We start from the raw sequence: 27,965 nt of genomic DNA, 5'->3' as shown, positions 1-27,965 counted from the left end.
AAAAAAAGTGTTCAAATTCAGCACATGTGCTCGTATTAGGGTTACTTTGAAAATGATTAAAATTGCATTGAAAAGAAAGCTGCATGAATTACTTGATTGATTGATTTATCATTTGTTTCTTAAATTCATACGCTACCCATCTCGCTGTCCAAAGGGACTCTGGCCCGCTTAAAATGTAATTAAACTCATTGTATTAAATTTATTGAAACAGATTTGTCTTTTTTTCCAGATTTCTGGAAACCTGGGGGGGGGGGAAAGACATGCCTGTTTTAATAAGTAACCCCATAGGTGGTGTGCTTGCATGAGGTCCAAAGAATTTCAGAGTCATTTTTAAAGTATGCACAACCGTGGGTTTTATTTGTGTAGCTCTTCTGAAAGGACCAGATTCACCTTTTTTTTTATACTGTGGGGGGAATTTACTGAGTACATTTCCTCTGTACTGACTCTTGATTTTTAAGAACAAGTAACAAGCAGGTGCTATCTTGCCACCTCTTGATGAATTCCCCTAGGTGGATTTTTACTCATTGTTGTCTTTGTTTGCCTGGATTAGTGTTGTGACTACTTGCAAAATCTAAGCAAATAGTATTATTCTTCACTGTGGTGGTGGAACAACTGGCTTTTATACTATGATTAATTTACTCAGACTAATAAAATCCTGAAAGCTATTTTCTTTTTGTCTTTCTCGCAGGATCTCTGGTGGTTAACTACCCCTATGATGACGGGCGGCTAGGAGTCGCCACATACAGTAAATCCCCTGATGATGCTGTTTTTCAGCAGCTAGCTCTTGCCTATGCCAAGGTAACAATTATTAGAAGGTGTCTCCAGCGGATCCTGGAACCTCTGAGATCTGTTGGCTTACTTATCCCACACATTTATATACTGTGATATGCGGATTGTGATTCCCTGGGGGTGTTTTAAGGAACTTAAGAGAAGCTTCAGGGTTTTTTTTTTTAAAGCTGTCAGGCTTGTGCAGACAAAATGCAGTTATATAGCTCAGGGATGTCAAACTCAAAGGTCCTCGTCTATCCAGTGCAAAGAAGAAAGATCGGGCCAGCGTAGCTTTGGCCCGGTCTACCCAGTGCATAGAGGAAACATGCCAGCAGTTTGGGGAGTGGCATCAAGCGGGCCATGCCCACCTGGCCCCGAGGTCAACCACAGCCTTGAAGTTGATGCGGCCCTCAATGAAATTGAGTTTGACACTCCTGATCTAGCTCATGCTACATATAAAGCACCCACAGTAAGGTACCTACAAGAATTAAAAGCCAATGCAACTAGACTTGAGCAGTAAATAATGGCATGATAATCCAATGGCATAATCTAACTTGTCAGAAAGATCTCCTGGATGATGTCATTGTTTTAAATTTCTAGTCTTTTGAGATTATTATTATTATTACCATATTTCTTAGCAAATAAGACAGGGCCTTATTTTTTTAGGACCCCCTCCCCCAAATGGCCAGGCTGTCTTTTCAAGGGGTGTCTTAATTTTCACCCCATGTGCCTCGTCCAGCCACTGGGCTGCTTCTGTCCGAAGGAACGCCCCGCGTGCCTTGCCTCTGTAGCAGCCAAAAGGAGCTCTCCCAGGACCCTGCAAGGCTTTTTGTAGCGGAAGAATGCGGCGGCTGTGAGGTTCATCACATCGGCACCTCCTCTTTGAGCAGGACTCTGCAAGGATTGCTGTGTCGCTGCTTGCATGTACAATGCTACAACAAGCCTTGCAGGGTCATGGGATCAGCTGAAGGCTCAGAATGGAGCCTTTTTCACAGGAAAATGGGGAGGGGAATTTTCCTGCCTGTCATCCATTCCTCAAGTTCCTTCTCCCTCCTCATTTTCCTGCCTTTCACAAAAACGGCTCCACTCCGAGCCTTCAGCTTATCCCAGGACCCTGGCAAGGCTTGTTGTAGTGTGGTGCGTGCGAGCGGCGGCATTGCCGTGAGGTTCGTCACATCGGCTCAGTCTCTTCGAACAGGACCCTGCGAGGATTGCTGTGCCGTTGTGCATGTGAGCGGTGGCCCTGCTGCGAGTTTGGATACACTGGCGCAACTGCTCACGGTAGGATGCCAGCTTCCCCAGTGCGATGAAGCCCATGGAGGTGCTGCCATTCATGAGTGCAACGCCACAACGAGCCTTGCAAGGCTCCTGCTCTAAGAGGAATGGATAACAGGCAGGAAAATCCCCCTCCGTATTTTCCTGCCTTTCACAAAAACGGCGCCACTCCGAGCCTTCAGTGTATCCTAGGATTGCAACGCAGAAGGCTCCATTCCAGATCTTCGGCGTTGCAGTCCTGGGATACGCTGGAGGCTCGGAAGGCCTCTGGTTCAGCGCAGAATGACTTTCGCCCCTCTCTGCAGCCGGACACTTGCCACCCTCCCATGCCCGCACCGCCACTCATGCCGGCCATGCCCATCCCCCAGGCTTATTTTCGGGGTAGGGGCAATATTAGGCCCACCCCAAAAAATTAGGATTGGGCTTATTATGGGATGGGTTGTGTTTTCTGAGGAACACGGTATTATTTATTTATTTGCCACCCATCTCACCACAAGGTGATTCTGGGAAAGGTTCTGTTGGATAAGGGGGGAAAATGGTCAATTTTATCCGTATAAATTGGACGTTTACGGTGTTTACTAGGTATGGGGATTATAGTAATATTGTGTATTTATATGCCCCTTGCTGTTTTGTCTATGGAGAGTCTCCGTCATCCAGGTCGTGGTTGTCCCAAAGGTGCTTTTTCAAGAGGCAACTGGTTTTTCTTTGAAGGCATTTTGCTTCTCATCCAAGAAGCTTCTTCAGCTCTGACCGGATAGCAGAGAATAGAAGGATTTATACTGCTTGCAGACAGCTGGTCATTTGCATTCTTTTGAATCTGACTAGATTCAGCACTTCCACCTGCATTTAAAAGACGTGTCTCTTTTGAAGACAGCAAAATCCACCTTTTGGACAGAGAGGACCACTTGTTTGAAAGAGGGGGTCCAAGAGGCCATCTATCTCCAAATTGAACAGCCCTCCCTCCACAGAGCGGGAGGGATATGACCCCATATATCTCCAGTCTACAACCCAGTCCTTTCAGCAGTTCCAAGAAGGCTCCACACCTGCATTTGCACCACTCAGGTGACCCTGAGGACACAGATAAACCTCCAAGTGGCCTCAACGGGGTCTCTTAAAGGATGCAAATGACCAGTATGTCTGCAAGGAGTAGAAATCCTTCCCTTCCCCACCATCCGATCAGAGCTGAAGAAGCTTCTTAGATGAGAAGTGAAACGTCTTCAAAGAAAAACCAGAAAGTCCAGTTGCCTTTTGAAAAAAGCACCTTTGGGACCTGTGCTGTTTTGGTTGTTTTTGTTTATATTAGTAAGTAGGAGTCCTTGCTAATTATTGCAGTATGTAAAATAAATAATACCCTGTTTCTCCAACAATACGGCCTCCCCCAATAGGAAGTCCCAGCATGTTTTATAGGAATGAAATGAAATTAAGCCCCTCCCCCAAATTAAGGCCTATATTAAAACAAGCGAAATGTGGGGGAAATGGCGGGGGGACTTGCTGTTAGGAAGTACTTTGTTGCACACCCGGATATGGTGCTGCCTGCGTTGACCCTGATACAAAGTGCCCCAACGCCGAGGTCAACATCCAAGCCATCGCCGCCCGCCTGCCCGAAGATGCAAGGGGAATTAAGTCACCCCGAAAAGACAGCCTAGCCATTTTTCGGGACTCAAAAAAATAAGACCCGCCTTATTATATGAGAAACACAGTATTAACAGACTTCAGAATGTGATGGAAATTGTACCCTTGTAAAGAATATATTTCTTTGCTCTAACCGCAAACAAATCATTTGTTTTATTCAGGGCGGGGCTGAGAGTTTCACACAAATTCATTTATCTTTTTAGGGGGTTCACAATATCAAAAAGATTAAGGAGTCCTGCACTAAACTGTAATGCAAGGGTATGTTTTTAGTTTGTGTTTGCCTGCCATTGTTTTTGCAACAGCAAGGGTGAACAACTTTTTTTCAGTTTCACTTTTGTGGAGGTCAAACTCTCCCCCCAAAAAAAAAAAGAAAGAAAGAAAGAAAGAAGTAGATATTGTTAGGGCCAAAAGTAGATTTGAATTAATTCAGATGAAATTACTTTGGATCCGTTAAATACAGTTTTTCTTCTTGTCACTTCAAAAAAAATAGAATTTTCTGGCAATTTCTGAAAGGACTTTGCCTATAACATTTTGTGACCTGCATGTGGCTTTGTGGAATAAATTTTACCGCTCTGGTTTGTGCCTTAATATCATTCTGAAACCAGCCACTGTAATTCTTTTACAAGTCCAGGAATGAATGATATATACTAAAGGGAAGTATAAACCCAATGACTGACCGGGAGATCCTGGAAGATTTAATTCAAAATGTTTGGAAGGCACTAAAGTTCCAAAGAAAGTGAATTGTTAGTTACACATACAAGAATGTAACAGGAAGGCCTGCTCCAAATATCTGGAGGAAATAGTAGGGTAATGTGATCCGAATAAACTCAAGTCAACACTTTCAAAAGTTGTGGGTGACATTATTCTCTGGTTTTACTAATTTCTGCAAAAAAAAAAAAAAATGCAGGTCCTTGTTATCTTGATTGTAGATCCTGCTAGGTTTTCTTCTGTTATATTTCAACCAACAGGTTGCTTGGATTTTAGGGTACGAAAGCTGTGACTGTAGAGGGATTTTAATTTAATTTTAAATAAGAACTCTGACAATTATGAAACTTGGTGGATGATCCAGAGTATCACATAGCTTAACCTGTCTCACAGGTTTATTCAGTCAAAATTGTAAGAGAATAGTATACTGGATTAATGTTGGGATAAATAGGTAGTAATTTTTCACATATTTTGATTTTTCAGATACAGGTAGTCCTCGACTTACGGCCACAATTGAGCCCAAAGTTTCTGTTGTTAAGAGAGAGATTTGTTAAGTGACTTTTGCACCACTTTACAACCTTTCTTGCCACAGTCGTTAAGTGAATCAGTGCAGCTGATGAGTTAGTAACCCGGTTGTTAAGTGAACCTGGCTTTCCCATTGACTTCGCTCATCAGAAGGTTGCAAAAGTTGATCCCATGACCCCGGGACACTGCAACTGTCATAAATATGAGTCGGTTGATCACCAAATTTTGATCACGTGACCATGGGGGTGCTGCAAAGATTGTAACTGTGAAAAAAGGGGTCATAAGTCACCTTTTTCAGTGCCTTTGTAACTTGGAACAGTCACTAAACTACCTGTTGTAAGTTGAGGTCTACCTGTACCATCCACAAGAATAAAAATGTAGTTTGGAGTTTGATCATTCACAAACTACTTACTTGTATGTACCCTGTTTAGAATGGAAGCTGAAAAGCGATACCCCAAAAATCCGTAATGATGTAAGACTTGGATTTTTCCAACCTGAATTTAATAAGGATGTGTAAACTCAAGTCTCTTTGGGGTCAAGGTGAGCTACTGGTGACATCAGAGTCGTGTCCATATTGTTTTCCTTGAGCGCCTGGCCTTTTCCATCCGGCATGCTTCTCAGTCCAGCTCAAAGCCCTAGGATTTCCTGGTTGTCTCCCTTTCAAGTGCTGAACAGGTTCGGCCTGCTTAGCCTTTTTTTATAAGCTCACATGGGATCACGGGGAACTTCACCTCCCTGTGATCTGTTATCTCGCACTACTGCTCATAAATAGGCACGTATTGAAGGAAAAACTCTTTGCATGAAAAGTTTCTCTGTGATTTCAAGCGTAACAGCATGAATCTGAATTCATATTCTACTCTTTCAGGAGAATGTGGAAATGTTCCAGGGCCATCCATGCGACAACATATATCCTGATGAATATTTCCCTCGTGGCATCACTAATGGAGCGAATTGGTATAATGTCCCAGGTAAAGCATAAATGTCCATGGAGGTCATGGTTGTCCCCAAACTGCTTTTTTTCCAAGAGCCAACGGGACTTTCTAGGTTTTCTTTCAAGACGTTTCGCTTCTCACCCAAGAAGCTTCTTCAGCTGAGCTGAAATGTCGTCAAAGGAAAACCAGAAAGTTGCCTCTTGAAAAAGCACCTTTGGGACGAGAAAGAATAAATGCTGGAGATGTTTGTTGGGAGGGGGCAACAACATCTATAGGTTTTATGTGCGAAAATAAGATCCAAAATCCTCTTCAGGTTGTTCCGAGTTTCTCAAGGTGAAGAATTTTTCCCTATAAGGCAGCCATGATGAGGACTGTGGGGAAAAAAAAATTTTTTAACATCAAAACAGTTTTGACTTTGAGATTAGGAGCTTTGAATTTGGAACACTTTATTTGAACTGCTTTGCCCACCACAAATGTTTATTTGCTTGTTATATGTGTCCAAACCAGATACACCTGATTTACACGGTGTATGAACCCAGCTAGTGTTTACTGAGGAAACGGCAAAGTGTTCCAACTGCATTTCCTTGAGTTCCATTTTTAAAAATAAATAAATACTGCCTTCTACTGCTAGGCACAGGTGTTTAAGAAAACAGTTCTGTACTCTATTTGGCATCTTCTTTTTTAAAAACCCTTTTTCTATTTTAGATTTGTTCTTATTTCACATGAATTTTATTCAGTACTATTGATATAAAAGAAGTACAGATAATCCACAACTTACCACCACAGTTGAGCCCAAAATTTTGTGTTGTTGTGAAACAATTGTTAAGTGAGTTTTGCCCCATTTCACGATCTTTTTTGCCACAGTTAATGAAGTGAGTCACTGCAGTTGATCAGCTAGTAACCTGGTTGTTAAATGAATCGGATTCTGCTTGGTACATTCTTAAAATACACACTATATTCTTAAAAAAAGAAAAAATTATAAATATATGTAATTAAAACAACACATTGACTTTGCTTATTGATTGACTTTGCTTATCAGAAGGTCACAAAGGGAGACTCTGCAACTGTCATAAATATGAGGCAGTTTTGCCAAGCATCCGAATGTTGATCACGTGACCACAGGTATGCTGCAATGGTTGTAAGTGTGAAAAACAGTCCTAAGTCCCTTTTTTCAATGCTGTTGTAACTGTGGTCACTAAACAAACTGTTGTAAGTCAAGGACTACCTGTACTGCTCCTTTTTGGGCAATATGAAACTCCTTTTCTTAAAATGGCATCTTGCTTTATAGTTAGTCGTCGACTTCCAGCCATTACTTTCGTGACCATTCAAAGTGACAACGGCACTGAAAAAAGTGACCTATGACCTCTTTTCACCTTTACAACCGTTGCAGCATCCCCATTGGTCACGTGATCAAAACTTAGATGCTTGGCAACTGACTCGTATTTAGGATGGTCGCAGCGTCCTGGGATCACGTGATCCCCGTTTGCAACCTTCTGATGAACAAAGTCAATGGGGAAGCCCGATTCCCTTAACAACTGCATTGCTAACTTGACAAGCAGTGATTCGCTTAACAACGGTGGCAAGAAAGGTCGTAAAATTGGTCAGAACTCATTGAACAACTGCTTTGCTTAGCAGCATATATTTTGAGCTCAATTGTGGCCATCAGTCGAGGACTACCTGTATTTTGTTCCTCAACCTCAAAGTCTTATGGTTAGGATTTCACCTCTGTGGAATTAATTTTCTTTATTAAGACCTTCGCCGCTAAGCATAAGCCTTTGATCTCCCTTCTGATAATGCTGGTTTCAGGTGGCATGCAGGATTGGAATTACCTTAACACAAACTGCTTTGAGGTGACCATTGAATTGGGCTGTGTCAAATATCCCAAGGCAGAAGAGTTGCCAAAATACTGGGAGAAGAACCGCCGGTCTCTGCTGCAGTTTATCAAGCAGGTAAGATAATTTTCTGCCCCTTCAATTTTCTCTGGAAGAGAAAGTGAAAAAAAAGAGGAAAAAGGAAACAGCTTGCGTGTATTTGGATTACTTGGTGATCTTTGGATTCTTGGTTATTGCATTTGAATGACTAAATTAATCAGGTGGTTGTTTAAAAATTTATACAATGGCACTACTTCTGGATGAATTGAAAATGGAACTTAAAAAGTACAAAGAAGATGCACAAGAAGGGAAGGGTTCTTTTGGCTTCGTTTTTCAATTCTTAGAAATGGAGATTTAGAACTATGAGAAACAGCAAGAAACGTCTGCAAAACAAGAAGATTGGGACAAAGAAGAAGCCATCTTTAATGAACAAGTAATTCTATGTGGGGAAGAAAAAGGAAAGGGGGAAAAGAGAATGGAGAATTTAAGACTTAAAAAAACAACCAAAGAAAAGAAAAATAATTCGAAAAATAAGTATATTACTGGAAAGCAACAGAAGTGGGGAATACAGAAGAGAGAAATAGAGGTAGAGAGACAAGGGGGTAAAAAGGGGAGAGAGAAGAAGAGAGGGAAGAAGGAAAGGAAAAGAAGTTACAAAGGACGGGAACAAGATATAGAGAAACAGGACCTATTTAGAGATAATGGGTGAAAATTTAACTGAAAAAGGGATTCTGTAAAGGTACATAAGATTGTATTGTTATATTAGTAATAGAAATAACTAGAAAATTGGAAACAATGTATGATTAAAATGAGGGATAAAATAGTGTAATTTAGTGAAAAATAAGTGAAATAAAATAAATGAGAAAATTGAATTAGGAAGGGACGGGAACATTTTAATTAGTTAATGTTTTATAAAATATAAGTGAAGAGGGGGGGGGGAATTAATTATGGAAAGCTTATAATTGTTCCCATAGAAGTATGATATTTAATGGAAAAGTAATGTTAAAGAAGTTAAGATTTTAATGAATATTAATATTAATGATAGAATTGAATTGGAATGGAATGTATTGTTTTAATTACATACATTTGTAATTTTTTCTTTTTTTAAGAATATAGTGTGTATTTTAAGAATGTACCAAGCAGAATCCGAATGGAAGTTATGTATTATATTGAATGTTATAACTTTAGGGTATATATTGAAGCTTAAATAAGAGTCAAATGGATAAACTTAAAAGATATAAAGGCGTCATACTCCAATCAGTAACTACAGGAGAAACTTTGTTTAATGAGAAAAGATAATAGATAATTGAAACAGGACAGACAAAAAATATAAATACAATGATTTGAACTGAGATGATATAATTGAGAAAATTAAAAGAGGGGAGAAGCTATGCAGAAAATGTAAAATAGTAATAAGATATGGAATAGAACATAAAAGATGATCGCTGCTGATTGTCATCTAGGCTAACATTCCAAACCTTTCCCTCCTCCCTTATTCTGTGGCAAGCTGAGAAACATCAAAAATGGCTATAACAGCATAAACTCCGTTTTGAAGTTGTCAGTGACCGTTCCTCGTATGTTTTTTAGCCCCCAGCCCCCTAATCGGCTTCATTGCTCTTCCCTGCACTCTTTCCCTGGCCCTTGTTTTCTCATCGGTTTGGGGGACACGGATCCAAGACTCTCTCTTGCGCAGTGTAACCCTTCATCTCTCTTCGTTTAGGTCCACCAGGGTGTCTGGGGGTTTGTTTTGGATGCCACGGATGGACGAGGCATCTTGAACGCAACCATCAACATCGCCAGCATTGACCACTCTGTCTCCACCTACAAAGCCGGGGATTATTGGCGCCTGCTGGCTCCAGGGACGTACAAGATCACGGCATCCACCCGAGGGTAAGCCACGTGGCTTTCGGTGATCTAATATCCGTCATTCTCACCTGAGGGCCCTTTCTTAAATGCGCTGGAATTAAATCACCTGTTCCCTACAGAGAGCAAAAGAGGCTGCTATTTTGATTGTTGTAGGGATTGTAGTACAGGTAGTCCTCGACTTACAACATTTGGTGACTGTTCAAAGTTACAACGGCACCGAAAAAAGCGACCTAGGACCATTTTTCACAGTTATGATCCTTGCGGCCTCCCCATGGTCATGTGACCAAATTCAGACGCTTGTTTCATACTTACGACCATTGCAATGTCCCAGGTTTGTATCATCCCCTTTTGCGACCTTCTGACAAGCAAAAATCAATGGGGGAACCAGGTTCACTTATCAACAATACCAACAATGCTAATTTAAGAACCGCAACAATTCGCTTAACAACCGTGGCAAGAAAAGTCCTAAAACGGGGGCAAAACTCACTTAACAAATGTATCACTTAGCGACATAAATGTTGGGCTCAGTTGTGGTTGTAAGTTGAGGACCGCCTGTACTTGAAAAGATTAAAGACAAAATAGGGGCCTATGACCAAGTGGCTGGATACTATCACTGGTGACCAAGCAGGAGTTTACAAAAGCGATTATTGGCAAATAGTCCCAGTAAAAAAGTATGTCTCTTGGGGTTGCAAGGAAGAAGTAGTGACTGAAGTAAAACAAGGATGGGAAGAAGCCTCTTAATCCTGCACAGTTAAGGCTCTGGAAATATCTTAACTGTATCTTCTACATCATCCCAAAGAAGAACATCAACTTCAGGGCTTCCAAAGGTAGACAGCAAGCAGCTTATCACTCTTGCCCCATAGAAAAACTGCAAATAACTTGTGAGCAGTTTTTTAAATCTCAGATTTCTATGAAAAGCAAGATGAAAATTGCAGGGATTTTTTCTTTTTTTTTTTAACATGGAAGGTTTAAAAGTCTGCAGAGATTCTCAGTCATCCAGGTCACAGTTGTCCCAAAGGTGCTTTTTCAGGAGGTAACTGGACTTCCTTGTTTATTCTTTTGAAGTTGTTTCGTTTCTCATCCAAGAAGCTCCTTCAGCTCTGACTGGATGAGGAGGAAGGAAAGGATTTATATTCCTTGCAGATAGCTGGTCCTTTTAGAGGGTGGTTGAAGCATTTGGAGGTTTATCTGTGTCCTTAGGTTCACCCGAGAGGTGCTCCTGGTTCCTGTAGTCTGCAGTTTTTTCTCTGGAATCCATTCATTCCTACTCCCACACTATTCAAAGTGGGTTCATCCCAAATTGTGTAGCTAAAAGTCTGTAGGGATTCTCTGGGATGAACACATTAACGTCATCTTTCAACCAAGCCAGGCTGTGGCATCTTCACTTGAAACGAGGAGAGAGCAATTGAGAGGAAGGCAATTTTACCTAAGACTTCGGAGATTTATTCCATCACAAGTGTGCCAGAGGTCTGGAGTGACAGGAGTCAGCTTCCTGCTGTCCTATAGTGCAGGGGTCTCCAGCCCTGGCACCTTTAAGACCTGTGAACTTCAACTCCCAGAATTCCTCCAGCCAGCGTGTCTTCTTGGCTTCTCGGTCTACTTAAAACAGTAGCTCTGCCCCTAATACTGCAGCTTTTATTCCCCATATTAAAAGTCAGAAAGGATGTGGTTTCATAAACGGTGGTAAGATGTAGGTGGAAGTGCGGTATATGCCTCAGCAGATACTGTTTAAATTACATAGAGGAAATTAGAGAATTGGGGGGGGGGGGTTTAAAAGAAGCATCTCTTTTCTTTCTGTGGTTCTGTTTTATGAGGTTTGCATAAGAATGTTTCCACTAAATAAAATGACCACGGGCAGTCCTCCACTTAGGACCAAAATTTATGTTGTTAAGCGAGACATTTGTTAAGTGAGTTTGGTCCATTTTACAACTTTTCTCACCCCATTTATTAAGTGAATCACTGCAGTTTTTAAATTAGCAACACGGCTGTTAAGTGACTCTGGCTTCCTCCATTGACTTTGCTTGTCAGAAAGTCCCAAAAGGGGATCGCATGACCGCGGGACATTGTGACCGTCAAAAATATGAGTCAGTTGCCAAGCATCTGAACTTTGATCACATGACCAACGGTCTTAAGTATGAAAAACGGTTATAAGTCACTTTTTTCAGTGATGTAACTTCGAACTAAATGAACTATTGTAAGTCGAGGACTACATACATGCATGTCTGCAAGGAGTAATTATTATTAAGGTTACGTGCAATTAAGCCAAAGTAAATTTTAAATGAAGCAGCTTAATTTTTGCAGTGTTAATGATTTAAGAAATTGGGAACATCATAGCCTGCCAAATTCCGAATAGCCATATCAGTTTAGCCCCCTCAATAACTGGTTAGATTTGGTAGTGATGTTTACTGTGATACAGGTAGTCCTTGACCATTTGTTTAGTGACCATTTGAAGTTAAAATGTCACTGAAAAAAAGTGACTTATGGCCCTTTTTTCATACTTATGACTGTTGCAGCATCCCTTCTTTCCTTCATCTTCTTACCTGTTTTTCTTCTTTTTTTTCTGGAAGGTATAATTCAGAGACCAAGATGGTCAAAGTTGAAGAGAACAACGCTGCACAAGTCAACTTTACTTTAAGTCGAAAAGGCTCCAAAGTTGAAGAAGGGTCAGCACCGCATGTGAACATGGCGGACTCCAACGGACCGATCACCAAGGAGTTTGAAACCCTGATCAAAGACCTCTCAGCAGAGAATGGCTTGGAACATCTCCTCTTGGCGTCTTCAGCCGATGTCCAGCCTTCACGTTACCGTCCCTACAATGATCTGTCTATGTTCCTCAGAGGCTTGAATTTGAATTATCCCGAAATCACAACTCTTGTTAGGTATGTGACGGTGTTTGGAGACATCTGCATTCTGGAAAACCACAGCCTGGGTCCCATCACTGGATCACAGATGTGTTCCTGAAAGAAAGTTCCTAAAGAAAGTGACCTGATACAGCAATGCGGTCCAGAGTTGCTGTGTCCGCCATTCTAAAAAACACTCTGCATCAAAAAATCTGTAGAGGTTCTCCATCATCCAGGTTATGGTTGTCCCAAAGGTGTTTTTTTCAAGAGGCAGTTGGACTTTCTTCTTTTTCTTTGAAGACGTTTTGCTTCTCATCCAAGAAGCTTCTTCAGCTCTGGCTGGATGGTGTGGAATGGAAGGATTTATACTCTTTGCAGACAGTTGGTCATTTGCCTCCTTTTAGAGGGTCGTTGAAGCACTAAGAGGTTACTCTGTGTCCTCAGGGTCACCTGAATAATGCTCTTGGTTCCTATAGTCTGCAAAATGGTGGAGTAGGAATGGATTTCCAGAGAAAAGAAAAAATTGCAGATTACAGGAATCATTAGCATCACTCAGGTGACCCTGAAGACATAGACAAACCTCCAAGTGGCCTCAACGACTCACTAAAAAGAATGCAAATGACCAGCTGTCTGCAAGGAGTGTAAATCCTTCAGTTCCCCACTATCCTGTCAGAGCTGTTTAATTCTTCAAATTAAAGAACCAGAAAGTCCGGTTGCTTCCTGAAAAAGCATCTTTGGGATACACCATCTAATTTAGACAAACTAAATTCTATGTTGATACTTGCTAAATAATGTATTATACAGATAGATTGAGCTTTGAAATATTACCTCAACAGTGTTTTTCCTTTGCTAATAATGGAAGACGGGGTGAGCCCTGAGATTATTGGTTTGGTATCAGAGACACATAGACCCCAGATTTGTTGGTCTGATTGGTAAATCATTAGGGGTAGGCTTTCTACTCAAAATGAAAGCTGAACTTTCCTGCAAGTTGTATCTGCATCAGGAAAAGGCGATTCACTCTTTTTCCTTGAGAACACCAAGTCAGGAAAAAAATATTTTGTTGCTTATTGTTCTTAGTACCAAAATTCTTACTATATTCAGTAGCTGATAACCTTAGTAATGTGATTGGTGTCACTAAAAGATATGGGATGAATTAAAAAAGTAATAAACCTATGAGAAGCTTAAATTATGCCGTGGTGGCACAGTGGTTAGAGTGCCGTATTTGTTGGCTAACTGCCCACAGCCAGGAGTTCGATCCTGACTTGGCTGCAGATTGACTCAGCGTTCTGTCCTTCCGAGGTCGGTAAAATGAGGACCCAGATTGTTGGGGGCAAGAGATTGACTCTGTAAACTACTTAGAGAGGGCTGTAAAGCACTGTGAAGCAGTATGTAAGTCTAAGTGCTGTTGCTATTAAATCATACTATTTTAAATGTGATAATATATTTTTTTTAGCTTGAGTAACCAAAAGTAGCTGGAACTATATTCATTTGTTGGTGTTTTGTTGCTCTTTCCCTGTGGAGCAATCTTGAGGTCCTTCAGTGGGAGGTAGTTTCCTTGCTGTATTGATATCTTACTATACATGTCTCAGCATTCTTGGAAATGTTGTTTTTAACTTCTGCAGAATGAAAAAGCAGCCCCAAATTGCCATTTCTATTTTTAAAAAGCAGCCAATAGACTTCTACTCTTTTTTTTTTATTTTGGCAGCTTGGGCCAAAGTCGTGAGATTCGTCACATATGGTCCCTGGAAATCTCTAACAAACCCAACCAGTCTGAGCCAGAAGAGCCGAAGATCCGTTTTGTGGCCGGCATCCATGGGAATGCCCCCGTTGGTACCGAGCTGCTCCTGGCCCTGGCAGAGTTCCTCTGCATGAACTACAAAAAGAACATGGCTATCACAAAGGTGGGTGACCTACATGTTTGTAAGCTCTACCATGTTTCCCTGAAAATACGACCTACCCTGAAAGTAAGTCCTAGCTTGATTTTTACATGTGTGCCCAATATAAGCTCTACTTCCAAAATAAACCCTAATTAAGACCCTGCCCACTGCGTGGTCCACAGGTAAAAATTAAGCTAGGCTGGGGGTGGGGTGGTGGAGCTGTCCTACTACTTACCTTTGGACAGTTGTAGCCACACCCTGCACATTCTGACACCTGCCTTGCCGGCCCATTTCCTCTGCAGCCAGCAAGGCTTTCCTGAAAGCCCCTGTAGCCGATCCAGAGCTGTGGATTGATCCAGAGCTCTTAATCGGCTTCAGAGGCCTTCAGGAAAGCCTTGCTGGCCACAGGAAAAAGTTCCTGAAGGCCTCTGACAGCGAAAAGAAGGTCAGGGGCGACGCATTCAAGTGAGGTGAGTCAGTGGACGACATTCCTTCATCCCAAAAATAAGACCTGGTGCCTTTTTTGTGGCAAAAAATATATATAAGGCAGGGTCTTATTTTTGGGGAAACATGGCACAGCGGGGTGGGCAGCTATGGCCCCTTTATGACCTGTGGACTTTGACTCCCAGAATTCCTGAGCCAGCCACATTCTCTCAGGAACTGTGGGAGTTGAAGTCCACAAGTCACAAAGGATTTGCCCACTCTGATCTACAGTATTGTAGCAAATACTTGTAGAATTGCCTATTTATTAGATTAGGTGGAACGTGAATATATTAGAGCCCTGTGGAAAACCATCTCCGGTAGTCTGAAATCTGAAGAGAGCAAAGGCCACTGTGGCTTTTCTCTTGGTTTGGGAATGTTCCAGGTGAGGCCTTTTATGTGCAGTCATTCTGCCTTTATATTTTATGACACAGCTTTGTTCTGTTTTCCCACTCTTTCCTCTGTTTATAAATGTTGAAATACTACACACCCTGTAAGAGTTTTGCCCTGTAAGAGTTTTAAAATATCCAGATCTGATAAGGGGATGCCCATCACGTCACTCAACAGATAACAGATAATCAGAGTTGGAAGGGACCTTGTAGGTCATCTAGTCCAACCCCCCGCCCAAGCGGGAGACCCTACACCATTTCTGACAAATGGGAGTCCAATCTCTTCTTGAAAGTCTCAACTGATGGTACTCCCACAACTTCGGGGGGCAACTTCTGTTCCATGGGTTGATTGTTCTCCCTGTCAGAAAGTTTCTCCTTATTTCCAGGTTAAATCTCTCCCTGTTCAGTTTCCATCCATTATTCCTTGTCTGGCCTAAAATCACCACAGTAGCTTTACAATTATAGTAAAAATCCTCCCTTATGTAACCATAACTGATAAACAGCCACCTTTGAATGTTTCCCAATTTCCTTACAGTCTGCTGAAATGGATTTTAGGTTATGAAAGAGAGGCACCTTGTTCGGTAGAGGAAAGTTACTCTTTGCATTTGCTTCCAAAAGCTGTTTTTTGCACCAACAGCCTTAATAGAAGGAGCTCAGTCTTGCTGCAAACCTTGAAACTTTGCCATGAGTTAAAGTGAGCCCCTCTTCAGTTATCCCAGTCCTCCTTGGTGAGATAGAGTGGATTAATTCTCCACGAAATGGTTTGTTTTTGGTTATTTTTTAAAACATATTTTTTATTTGTTTTCTCTTTACATGCAATGTGTGCTTAATGAACAGCGTACTGTCTGAGTCAATTCGTTTACTTAGTAATACTTCTTAAGTTCCTAATTTGTACCCCTTTTATCCAACCATTGATAAAGCAAGTCCTAAGTTCGAAAATATTCTGCGTCTTCTTTTTCTTTTATCTTCAATGTCAATCTGTCCATTTCTGCACGGTCCAATGTTTTTTAATTATATCTTCTTCCATAGGTGTTTCCTCGCTTTTCCAATGTTGTGCAAATGCAATTCTGATTTATTTTTGTAATTTATTTTTGGCTGTTTCCCCCCCACCCCAACCCAGCTAATTGAGAAGACAAGAATAGTGATTGTACCGTCCTTAAATCCAGATGGGCGTGAGATTGCCCAAGAAGGCGACTGTACCTCCAAACTGGGACAGGCCAATGCCAATGGCAAAGATCTGGACACAGATTTTGCAAGTAAGAGCAGGTTAATGTGTTCCTTTCTGGGCTGCCCTTTGTCTGCACCAGGGAAGACAGAATGTTCCATGCCTCTGATCCCTTGGTTACTGGATTGTTTTAGCATGTAGAGATTAATCATGTATCACTTGTTCTTACATGCAATTCAGTTTTTTCCATTGGTGTGCTTAGATGTCTTATCAATGGTTTGTTTATTCAAATTATATGTTTTTTAATGTTTTGAATGTAGGTTGTCTCTCGCATAATGTATTTTCAATAATTTCTGTTGTTTTATGTATTTTAACCCATAGCCAGTGGGTTGTTATACAGATTGAAATAATATCAATAGAACAGAGCATATGTAGGTCAGGGTTGAAGTGTGGAATTCTTGCTGCTATCTGAGCCAGTTTGCTTTCTTGCAAATATTGCAGTTATCCAACAGATAACATCTTGAGTAATAGAAGGGAGTGGGGTTGGCTGTCTGATGATGTATCTTAGCTTGCTCTATCCAAGTTTGTGGAGTTGTTGTTTTCTCCTTGGTAGATCCCTGATTAGGCTGTTGTGTACTGCTTGGTTATATGTCTGAGATGGTAGTTCAGAGAGTATTGGTTGGCTATTGTTTAGAGCATTGTCATTAGCAGTCCACCCTCCATCAACACTCAGAGAAGGAGGGATTAACACCCAAGAAACAATCAAGAAATAAACAACAGCCTATTCAAGGGACACACACACACACACACAGGCATTGCAATCCACTGTATATAAACAGAGAGCAAACCCCATTCCCTTCTAGCACTGAAAACAATCAAACTCAAGAGAGTACCAGGGACCCACAGCCTCCTTCCTCCTCCTCCTCCTCCTCCTCCTCCTCCTCCTCCTCCTCCTCCTCCTCCTCCTCCTCCTCCACCTCCTCCTCCTCCTCCTCCTCCTCCTCCTCCTCCTCCTCCAGATTGAAATCGCAATTAGATCAATGTGGTTCTGCACCAGTCACATACTGTGTGGTGTATTTACACCAGAATTGAATGGGAAGGCTGTCTCTCTTACTGTGAAAAATCCCGTGATTATTCCGCTAGGCAATTCCTCCGGGGCAAGGGAACCTGAAACAAAAGCCATTATGGAGAACCTGATCCAGAAGCAAGACTTCAGCCTCTCAGTTGCCTTAGATGGAGGGTCACTCCTTGTTACTTACCCATATGACAAACCAGTGCAGACAGGTGAGCGGATTATTTTTTTCTTCTTTCTGATGCTTTGCAAAACATCTTTTCAGACTGGCTCTTTACTCGGCTTTGGTCCTTTAGCCAATTCTATGCCCCCCAAAACTCCCCTAAACATTCTGAAAAGAAGTTTTGACTGGTTTGTTTTGTTTCCTTTTTTTAGTGGAAAATAAGGAAACGCTGAAACATTTGGCGTCTGTCTATGCGAACAACCACCCTACGATGCACCTAGGACAGCCAAACTGCCCTAACAAATCAGGTATGGGCCTACAACGTCCTAAACCAGCATGTGGGGCTGGCAGCTGTGGAGCTGACTCTGGATTGCAGGATCAGACTGCAAATAGAACGGCTGGGATTGAAAATGGGATGAAATGAAATAAAGGAAGGGTTTCTGATTTCTGGCTCTTTTGCAGATGAGAATATCCCCGGAGGTGTGTTGCTGGGAGCACAATGGCACAGCCATCTAGGGAGCATGAAGGTATTCCAGAGATGGTTATTTTGGGGCTTATCATGCAGATAGTGGAAGTAATCAAGGTTACCCATACAGGCAGTCCTTGATTTACAGCCATTCATTGGTTTGAAGTACCAAAAACAGTGACTTGGGATTCACACTTACGACCGTTGCAGCATCCCCATGATCAGGCAATCAAAATTCAGGTGCTTGGCAACTGGTTCATATTTATGACGGTTGCAGTGTCCCGTGGTGTCACGTGTTCCCCGTTTTGGGACCTTCCGACAAGCAAAGTCAGTGGTTCACTTAAACAACCGTGTGACTAACTCGACAACTACATTGATCCACTGAACAACCGCGGCAAGAAAGGTCGTAAAATGGGGCACAACCCAGTGGAAATTTTCCACTTAGCCATGGAAATGTTCGGCTCAGTTGTGGGTCGTAAGTGGAGGACTACCTGTAATCTTTTGCTGATTGGGACTTTTTTAAAAAAAATAGGGGGCTATCTTTCTTTTGATCTAAACCCTCTTATTTCTCCAGGATTTCAGCGTCACATATGGGCAATGCCCAGAGATCACAGTATACACCAGTTGCTGTTACTTTCCAAGTGCAGGACAACTCCATACTCTGTGGACAGAGAATAAGAAATCGCTCCTCAGTATGCTGGTGGAGGTGAGTTTTGATGGGCTGTTGCTAGATGTCAATTATGGGTGGTCATCAACTTACAGCAGTTCGTTTAGTGACCAGGGGTGGGATTCTACCAGTTCGCACCTATTCGCTAGAACCGGTTGTTAACATTCTAAACAGTTCGGAGAACCGGTTGTTAGAAGAAATTACTGGGCTAATCCTGTAAGGAAGGCAGGAAGGAAACATTCTGGTGTTGCTTACAGAAACTGCCTCTCCGTTAACCCTTATTACATTCTTGGCAGGACTAGACTTCCTGTCTCAGGAACTTCTCTGGAGGTTTTCCCCCCTCCTTTGCTGGTACTTTGCTTGTGTGGAGTGACCATTCAAAGTTACAATGGCACTGGAAAAAAGTGACTTATGACCATTTTTCACACTTACGACTGTTGCAGCATCCCCACAGTCACGAGAGGCCAGGCGAGGAGATGCGTGCCTCGATGTGAGTGATGTTGACTTGGCCACACCCAGCCAATAACATGACCACCAAGCCATGTCCACCCAGTCACATGACCACCAAGCCACGCCCACCACCTAAGCCACGCCCACAAAACCAGTTGTTAACATTTTTGAATCCCACCCCTGCCTGCAAAGTTACTGTTGGGCTCCAGGCATGGTGATACTTACCTTGGAGCCCGCCAACTCTGACGGGGCTCAAGTGGATGACGTGGCTGTGGGGGACTCCCAGTTTGAGCCTCCCTGGCGCCAATGCATTTGCTGAGCCGACAGCAAAGGAGAATCTGTCTCGGGCGGTGGAATGCGGCGTTGGGAAAGCCCTGACATTGATGACATCAATGTTGGCAGCGTCCAGGCGCTCGGCGACCTGATGGGGCTCTTGCGAGATCCAAGACACTGGCTGGCACTGGGATGATAATTGGGAAGGGGGTGGATGGGATTGATAGGTGGATGAGGCTAGACAGGGTTGATAGACAGCATTAGGGTCGACAGGGATTAACGACCCACGATTACCACCCGGAAAATGAAGCAAGTAGGATGATTAGAGAGTGGGGGGCGTAATTAGGAGGTGGAGGCGTCCAGCAGGGGGCATCGCCACGGCTATAAACGGCGCTTGGGAGGCAGACGCTCTCAGTGGTAACCTTGATCGGCTTCTCGCCAGATGGAGAGTTCGTTGTTTGTGATTAAACCAAGCTTTAAGCCACTGAACTGTGAGAGTTGGCTTGTTTATCCTGGCAAATCCTCAGGCTTCTAGGAGATCGGCTGAGAGTTACGACGGCGCTGAAAAAATTGACTTAGGACCGTTTTTCACAGTCAACAAACTTTGTGGCATCCCCATGGTCATGTGATCAAAATTCAGGCGCTAGGCAACTGGTTGATACTTAGACCACTGCTGTGTATCCCAAGGTCACCTTTTGCCATCTTTTTACCAGCAAAGTCAAGGGAGAAGTCGGATTCACTTAACAACTGTGTCACTGACTTGACAACTGCAGTGTTTCACTTAACTGTGGCAAGAAAGATTGCAAAATGGGGCAAAATTCACTGAACAATGTCTCGCTTAACAACAGAAAATTTGGGCTCCATTGTGGTCGTAAGTCAAGACATAACCTGTACATTCAAACTTTTCGGTTTGTGACTGCTCCAAAAGCAATAGACTCGATTTAAGAATCGGATCTCATGTACGTCTTGAATATAGAGAATAGGAAATAAAGTGCAGCCTCGGGTCGTGACTGTTACCCGTTCCCGGACTTCAGTCATGACCCAATTTGGTCGTGTGCATAAGCATGACTGGCTGCGCATGTACACAGTAAAAAAAAAAAAAAATGGCGCCGAAGGGGAAATCGGCATGGAAAGGGAATCTTTCCTTGCCAGTTTTGTTCACCACCTGGTTTTTGAATCGTGACCCGATTCAAAAAATCAGGTGGATTTTTTGTTTGCCACCCGATTTGGACACAAGCAGGAACATTTGCGACCCGAGGTTCCACTGTAGGTGGGGGGAGAGGCAGGATGATAAGCTGGGACAAGGGAATTTTCTCTCACACTGCAAGATCAGCAGATGACCTCGGGAAAAATGGCCTTGCTTTTCAATTTCTCCATGCCCCTCAGGTCTTACAGCAGGGCCTTTATGCTGGCTAGAGCAACGGTTCCCACCAACCCAGCCTGGCCCAGCACAGGGGGTGGGAAGAAGGGAATTGGGGGGCGGGGGGCGAAGGGAATGGTTTGGTGTGAGTGGTAGGCGGGCGCAAGCGGGCACAGCGCAAGGGCCCAAAGCTCAGGCAAGTCTCTGCTGCTCACCCAAGTGGAGCTTTGCCCGTGCTTGCCTGTTTGCGGGACCTGGTTCTGAATGGGCCGCCCAGGGAGTGGGGGTTGGAAACCCCTGGGCTAGAGTCAGGGGTGAGATTCTACTGGTTTGGACCGTTTTGGGCGAACCGGATGTTCAAGTTACATCGGGTTCGCCGAATTGGTATTTCAACCGACTAGCTGGCCCCACCTACCCTGCCCCTCCCAGGAATCTCCACGAGGCCCATTTTCAATGGAGGTAAGTCCAAAAACGGGCCTGATTCCAGCTTCTGGAGGGCCTCCAGAGCCCCGGGGAGGCCGTTTTCACCCTCCCGGAGGCCCCGGGGGAAGCCTCCAGACCCTTGGGAGGGAAAAAATGGCCTCCCGGGGCTCTGGAGGCCCACTGGAAGCCGAAAGCGGGAAGTTCCGGTAGGCCATGCCCACCCAGCACCCGGGCAGTGAACCAGTTGCTGGGATTTTTGAATCCCACCCCTGGCTAGTGTATTGTAAACATACAGAAAAGGTGTATATCTATGGGTTCAGTCTGATTCGTTGAGCTTATCGTCTGTTTTTGTAGGTACAGGGATGCAAACAGATTGAAGCGATTGACACAAAAGTTTGCAGTAAGATAGTTTAGAAGGTCGTAACGCAGAGCAGTGAAAACGCTGCAGGGTGGATAGATAGAAACTTCTTCAGCTGGCATAGAACATCTACATTTTTATTCTGTCAAGAATCTTGGAAAGATATTCCTCGATTTATGACTGGCCGCTTAAGTGATTGTTTGAAGTTGCAGCCGACTAAATAGAAGTTACTTACAGCCTGTCCTCAGAATTATGACTTCCATACCACCTTTATGGTTACATTATAGCATTTCGGGTGATCGGCAACCAACTTGCACTTGCAACTGTTTTTTTGCTGGATAAGTTGCTTGGATTTGGGCTTATAACCATGGAATTCACTTAGAGGAATGTGGCGACTCACTTAAGAACCATCATAAAAAAAACATTCAAAAAATTGAATCTGCTCACATGGTGATTCGATTAGAACAGCAGTGACTTAACGACAAAAATTCTGGGTTCGGTTATTGTTAAGTCAAGGACTGTCTCCCCTTCCATATACAAGAAAAGATGTATGTGCATACAACGCTTACAAGGGACGTGTTTCGTAGAAATTGTAATTGTGTTTCCTGCCCTGTTTCCCTCCCACCCCCCTTTTCCTCCAGGTTCACAAAGGAGTCTATGGCTATGTCAGAGACAAGCACGGCCGGCCAGTGTCCAAAACCCAAATTGTGTTCAACGAAGGGATAAAAGTGTGCACCAAGGAAGGCGGCTATTTCCATGTGCTTCTCGCTCCAGGCTATCACAAGATCCACGCTATAGCGGAAGGCTACCAGCAGCAGCACGTCCAGGTACAGGGAAAGCCTCTTGTTCTAGCCTGGCTCCACTTTGGAATAAATGCCATGTGGAATGAGGTGGCGTAACTGGCAGTCCTTTTTGTAAATATATATTTATACTAGTGTGTACACACACACACACACACACACACACACACACACACAGAGGGTGTGGCTGCTGGAGGTTCACAGGAGTTCAGGAGAAGCTAAGATTCTGTGCAGTTCGGGGAACCCCCAAATCCCACTCCTGGCTGGCCCTGCCCACCCTGCCCCTCCCTTCCCAGGAGTCCCCACACGTCCCGTTTTGGATACAGGTGAGTGCAGGGTGCGCGCGGAGGCTCGGGGAGGGCGAAAAACGGACCTCCTGGGAGTTTGGGAAGGCTGGAATCAATCCTGTTTCTGGCTTCCAGGGAGCCTCCGGAGCCCGGGAGGCCATTTTCGCTCTCCCGGAGGCTCAAGGAAAGCCTCTGTAGCCCGAGGAGGGCAAAAACGCCCCTCCCTGCCATGGTGCAGGAGGCCAACTAGGCCGTGGCCACACCCACCCAGCCACCGGGCAGAGAACCCATTGCTAAAAAAAATTTGAAGCCCACCCACCCCTGCACACAACATCCTCCTTTAAAGACATCAGCTGCAGGTCAGGGCTGACTCTGCAGCAGTGAGAAAGTTACCTCACTGCCCCTGGTTTGCTTATGTTCTAGCGTGAATCCTTGAATGCCCTGAGCGCATCCACATGATGGTCAGAACACACGTTTTGTCATTTTCAGGTCTTGGTTCGCCACGACATGGCCAGCTTCCTGCATATACAGTTCGACATAGACAACAAGATCTTTGGCCTTCCAAGGGAGCTGGTGGTTACAGTAGCAGGTAGAACCTAGTACTGTCATCTGGGGTATTTTACGGGGGGCAGGGGAGGGACGGGTGTTTGTGTCTGAATGGCTAGTTGGATGGAGGCAAACAAACCACTTTTCATCACTCTGGCCTTGTAACCATTTTCCTTCGACTTGCTTGCTCTACATTTGCATCCAGCATTCCCTTTATTTCATGATTTTTCTCATTTTTGAACTGCCCGTCTCCCTCAGAGAGGGACTCTGGGCGGAGTACAATAAAATGTTAAACTATAAAACCAGTATATAAAAGATTGAACAAGGAGGCAAGGATGATTAAACACTCTTAAAATGAGTTAACATGGGAAGGGAGGGCTATTGGAGCACTAATCAGCCCCACAGCTGCATGTTCCTATATGAGCCCCAAGTAATGTTTCAGAGCCACGTTTTCACACGGTTGCAAAAGGCCAGGAGAATGGGGGCCCGGCTCACCTTTGGAGATAGAGACAGGGTGAGGCCTATGGCAGAGGAGGCCTCTTCCTGGGCCCCACCCATCGATTCTTTAACTCTTTCATTCTTTAACTTTAATTAAGCTTTACCTGATGGGATCTGCAACATACCTTCTCTGCCTGACCGGGTGGGACAGGTCGATGTGATGTTTTCATATCTTGCTGGCATAGACAGTTTATATTTAATGCAAACTTATAATAGCAATAGCACTTAAGACTTATATACAGCTCCACGGTGCTTTACAGCACTCTCTGGACAATTGAGAGTCAGTATCTTGCTCCCAACAATCTGGGTCCTCATTTTGCTGACCTTGGAAGGATAGAAGGCTAATTCAGTCTTGAGGTGGCCGGGATCAAACTCCTGACTGTGGGCAGAGTCCACTGCATCACCAAAGCTCATAAAATGCCCCTTCCATACCATATCACAACAATAGCAATAGCACTTATATACCGCTTCACAGTGCCTTATAGCCCCCTCTAAACGGCTTACAGAGTCATCCTCTTGCCCCCAACACTCTGGATCCTCATTTTACCGACCTCGGAAGGATGGAAGGCTTGAGCCTGGTGAGATTCGAACTGCTGGCAGTCTGCAGTGCTGTACTCTAACCACTGCGCCACCACAGCTCTAAAATGCAAATTCTACACTGGGTTGCTGAGCTGGTCTTGCATTCACATGTATTGATAGATGTGAGGGGTCTTTAAAAGGGAAGGTTACTATCTTCTTTAGACTTCAGTGCCTTTTTTTGATCTCTGCTGAGATAATTGCAGGCAAGCATGTTTAACCTTTGTGCGCATGGCCTGAATCTAACAAGGGCCTCTGCATTTTGTCATCCCTTTTCCTCCGCTCAGGTGCAACCATGTCAGCTGTGATCCTCACAGCCTGCATCATCTGGTGTGTGTGTTCCATCAAGACCAACCGGCACAAAGATGGCTTCCACCGCCTACGGCAGCACCACGATGATTACGAGGACGAGATCCGCATGATGTCCACCGGCTCCAAGAAGTCGCTCCTGAGCCACGAATTCCAGGATGAAACGGACACCGAGGAGGAAACAGTTTACTCCAGCAAACACTGATCTTTCCCGTGGCGGGGAGTTCCCCTGCCGAGACACGTTTCACTAACCTGAGCATCATTTCCAGCCAGTGGACGTAGAATGCGCGACCTTCCAAACCTCAGTTCTTGGTTCCAGGCCGGTTTCTGCTTGATGCACAAGAAGGCTGGACTGGACGGCTGGCTGGCTGCTCTTCTATTTGGAATCAGAAGTGGACCCCTTCAGGCAATTTAGCCAGGGTAAAACGGACACTCTGGTCACAGAAGCTGCCACGGGAAAAACAGCTGGCTTTTTCTGATACTTTGAAAAGTTTCTCTTTAAATCCTTCTAAATGCTACTTGGTGGGAAAAATACACAAGGTTTGTCTAAGCTGCTTATCCACTGCAGCTTAGGGACAGTTGGAACTTACTTTCTTGCCTGCCTGCCTGCCTGGAACAGTTTTCAGAGTTGGTGTGAAGGCGTTAAACACCCCACCACCACCACCACCCCACACACAAATTTAATCCTCTTAATTATGGAGAGTAAAATTCCTTCTGCTGAATGACTTCAGGTCAGGCTTTCTGGGCAGATATGCCGTCTTGAAAATATTGAGATAGGGGAAGATCTCCCTCTCCCGTTGAGGCTGCATCTGCTGTTGTTGCTGTTTTTAAAACACAACACTTACTTTAATTACCTTGCTGCAGCATTTCCGCTGGTTTTCTTTGGGAATATAGAATAGCAGGAGGTGCATTTCTATACAGAGAGAACAACTCCCCATAAGCCTAGTACTAATTGGAGATTGAAATTTCAGCTTGGTGCCAAATATTCTTTTGTAATTTGTTTCTGGAGCCTGCGGACGCATCCAGGAACTGGTTTGTTTGACGGGCGGCTTGCCAGTCTAGAAAATAACTTTTCATAAGAACGTTTTCTGCTTTGAAAGCGTCCGGTCGCTTTTTCGGGACCCTTTTCAACATGAAATCTCTTAATGGCAGTCTCTGCTCTTCTGCCAGGACAGAATTTTGTGTGGAATTACACCGTTCTCAGATTCTTCTTTTTTGAACTGTTGTGGGTCTGTTCAGGAAAGAAGGCGGTACAATGGTTACTTGTTCCTCACGTTATATGGGTGTATAAAAGTTAGCCTTTTATTCTTGTAGCACTTTGGTGTGAAATGTTTAAAAGAGGGGCTTAAATGTTTGAGAAAAGCGAGAAGCTGTTGTACAGCTGATTAAGTACTAGTCTTGGACTAGAAAACCATCTTTAAACAAGATCATTTTCCTGTTTGTGCCTCGGGGAGTTTAATTCCACCATTCCTTGATAAAGGTAAGGCATGTTGGATTAGAATATAGTTGAAAACATTATCTGCATTATCTCCAAAGAACCGGATTTATTAGAGAATCCATTTTGGTTCTCATTATACCCCAAGACCTCAGACTCCTCAAAAAATTTTCTGGTTTCTCAAAACTTGCCAGAAATGGGGACAATGACTTATTTTGATGGCTTATCTCCAGAGGCTTGGTTGTACTAATAAAGATTTCTCAAAATAGTTTTAAACGTCAAACCCACTTTAAAACTGGGGCATTATTAATAATGTTGGATTCTGGTTATCATTCCCAGGAAGTTCATTGACAGATAATACATGCTAGCTATCAGGACACTAAACGTTTAGGCTACATTGTTGAACGTACTAGGAAGTAGAACAAATTGTAGGAATAACCTTTAAAATCATCAAATTAAATGTATTAATTTTATCCTTTAGCCGTTGATTCTGGATTCAGTTCATTTTAGCCCCTCCCATCTGTTAGAAAGTATGCAGTACTTAAAAAAAAACCAAGTGCCTCAGTCTATTAGCATTATTAATTATCTTAGTATATCCATGCCAGTAGATTGTCCTAAGTTTCAAGCGATGCTATCCCGGTTGTGTTTCTGCTTTAATTCAACTTTGCTGCTTCTGATCCAATTACCCGCCAGAGCTTTCTTTGAAATAAAGTTGGATGGTAACTGACTCCAAATCCCTAGCTGGGGTCTGGGGATAGGTTCCTTTAATCTATATTGGAATGTACTTCACCCTCTTCATAGCCTGTCCAGAATTTAAAAAGAAATGCAATTCATAAATCTCTGGATTAAACTTGCCAGCAATAACTGGTGTGTTGAGCGCCAGCCACCGGTCTCCTTTCATCATCTTGTTCAAATCTCGAAAGAAGCCAAACTTGGAAGGTCTTGGCGTGTTCGGGTCTTTTCCTGTGTAAGATTGAGAGCATCCTGGCAACGTTTCGACGAGGTCCCACTCGCCATCTTCAGGCTGGTACTTTTGACTTCGTGCTTGTGGGAGCAAAGCGTGATCGGAGCTGCCGTCTCTCTATAAATACTGGTGGGGAGGTGTGATGTGCTGGCTCTGTTGTAAGTGGGCTGGCTGGCTGTGTTGTTATTTCTTGTCGTGCTCACACAAGCACAAAGCTGAAAGCACCAGCCTGAAGATGGCAAGTGGGACCTCGTCGAAACGTCGCCAAGATACTCTCAATCTTACACGGGAAAAGACCCGAACACACCAAGACCTGCATATATATATTTCATAGAAAATCTATTTGTTTTCTGAGGTTCTCGCGGGTATTTGTATGTGGATCCTTGGTTATTCGGGTTTTCTCCCGTGTAAGATTCAAAGTATCTAGGCAACGTTTCAGCGAGGTCCCACTCGCCATCTTCAGGCTGGTGCTTTCGGCTTAGTGCCAGTGCAAGCAGTGTGTGACCGGAGCTGCCATCTCTCTATATATACAAGTGGTGGGGGATGGTGTGCTGGGCTGGTTGGCTGTGCTGCAGCCTCTTGATTGGTTGATGGAGTTGATGTTGGTATAATGGGCTGTGTAATGGCCTTTAAAAAAAAAAAAAAGAGATCAAAACACAAACGACCCAGGAGATTACAACGCAAGACCCAGGATACCACAACAAAAGAACTCACAAGCCCATCACACAACCCATTACCCAAGCCGTTAAAACACAAGAGGCTAACGACCCAGGAGATGACAGCACAAGATTCAGGATATCTCTACAACAAAAGGCCATTACACAGCCCATTATACCAACATCAACTCCATCAACCAATCAAGAGGCTGCAGCACAGCCAACCAGCCCAGCACACCATCCCCCACCACTTGTATATATAGAGAGATGGCAGCTCCGGTCACACACTGCTTGCACTGGCACTAAGCGCAGCACCAGCCTGAAGATGGCGAGTGGG

The 27,965-nt window shown here is 43.7% G+C and overlaps 1 protein-coding gene across 1 annotated transcript in view; it reads left to right on the top strand.

The window, feature by feature from the left end:
• The window catches only part of CPD (carboxypeptidase D), a 52,332-nt gene extending 26,454 nt beyond the window's left edge, over positions 1–25,878 (top strand). Inside the window, exons 8-21 of the mRNA XM_087955753.1 lie at positions 689–798; positions 5,771–5,873; positions 7,644–7,786; positions 9,429–9,598; positions 12,142–12,453; positions 14,120–14,315; positions 16,281–16,416; positions 17,469–17,609; positions 17,773–17,868; positions 18,023–18,087; positions 18,601–18,732; positions 22,199–22,384; positions 23,134–23,233; positions 24,552–25,878. Coding sequence (XP_087811879.1) covers positions 689–798; positions 5,771–5,873; positions 7,644–7,786; positions 9,429–9,598; positions 12,142–12,453; positions 14,120–14,315; positions 16,281–16,416; positions 17,469–17,609; positions 17,773–17,868; positions 18,023–18,087; positions 18,601–18,732; positions 22,199–22,384; positions 23,134–23,233; positions 24,552–24,778 — 2,117 coding nt within the window. The 3' untranslated portion in view covers positions 24,779–25,878. The remainder of the gene's footprint in view (positions 1–688; positions 799–5,770; positions 5,874–7,643; positions 7,787–9,428; positions 9,599–12,141; positions 12,454–14,119; positions 14,316–16,280; positions 16,417–17,468; positions 17,610–17,772; positions 17,869–18,022; positions 18,088–18,600; positions 18,733–22,198; positions 22,385–23,133; positions 23,234–24,551) is intronic.
• The last annotated feature ends 2,087 nt before the right edge of the window (positions 25,879–27,965 follow it).

The sequence above is a fragment of the Notechis scutatus genome, chromosome 1 (assembly GCF_049901735.1).
Source record: "Notechis scutatus isolate UNSWTSFEM ecotype Mainland chromosome 1, rNotScu1.2, whole genome shotgun sequence".
NCBI classification, from domain to species: domain Eukaryota; kingdom Metazoa; phylum Chordata; class Lepidosauria; order Squamata; family Elapidae; genus Notechis; species Notechis scutatus.
The sequence above is the reverse complement of the archived record's forward strand: the minus strand, read 5'-3'. Positions and strand labels throughout refer to the sequence as shown.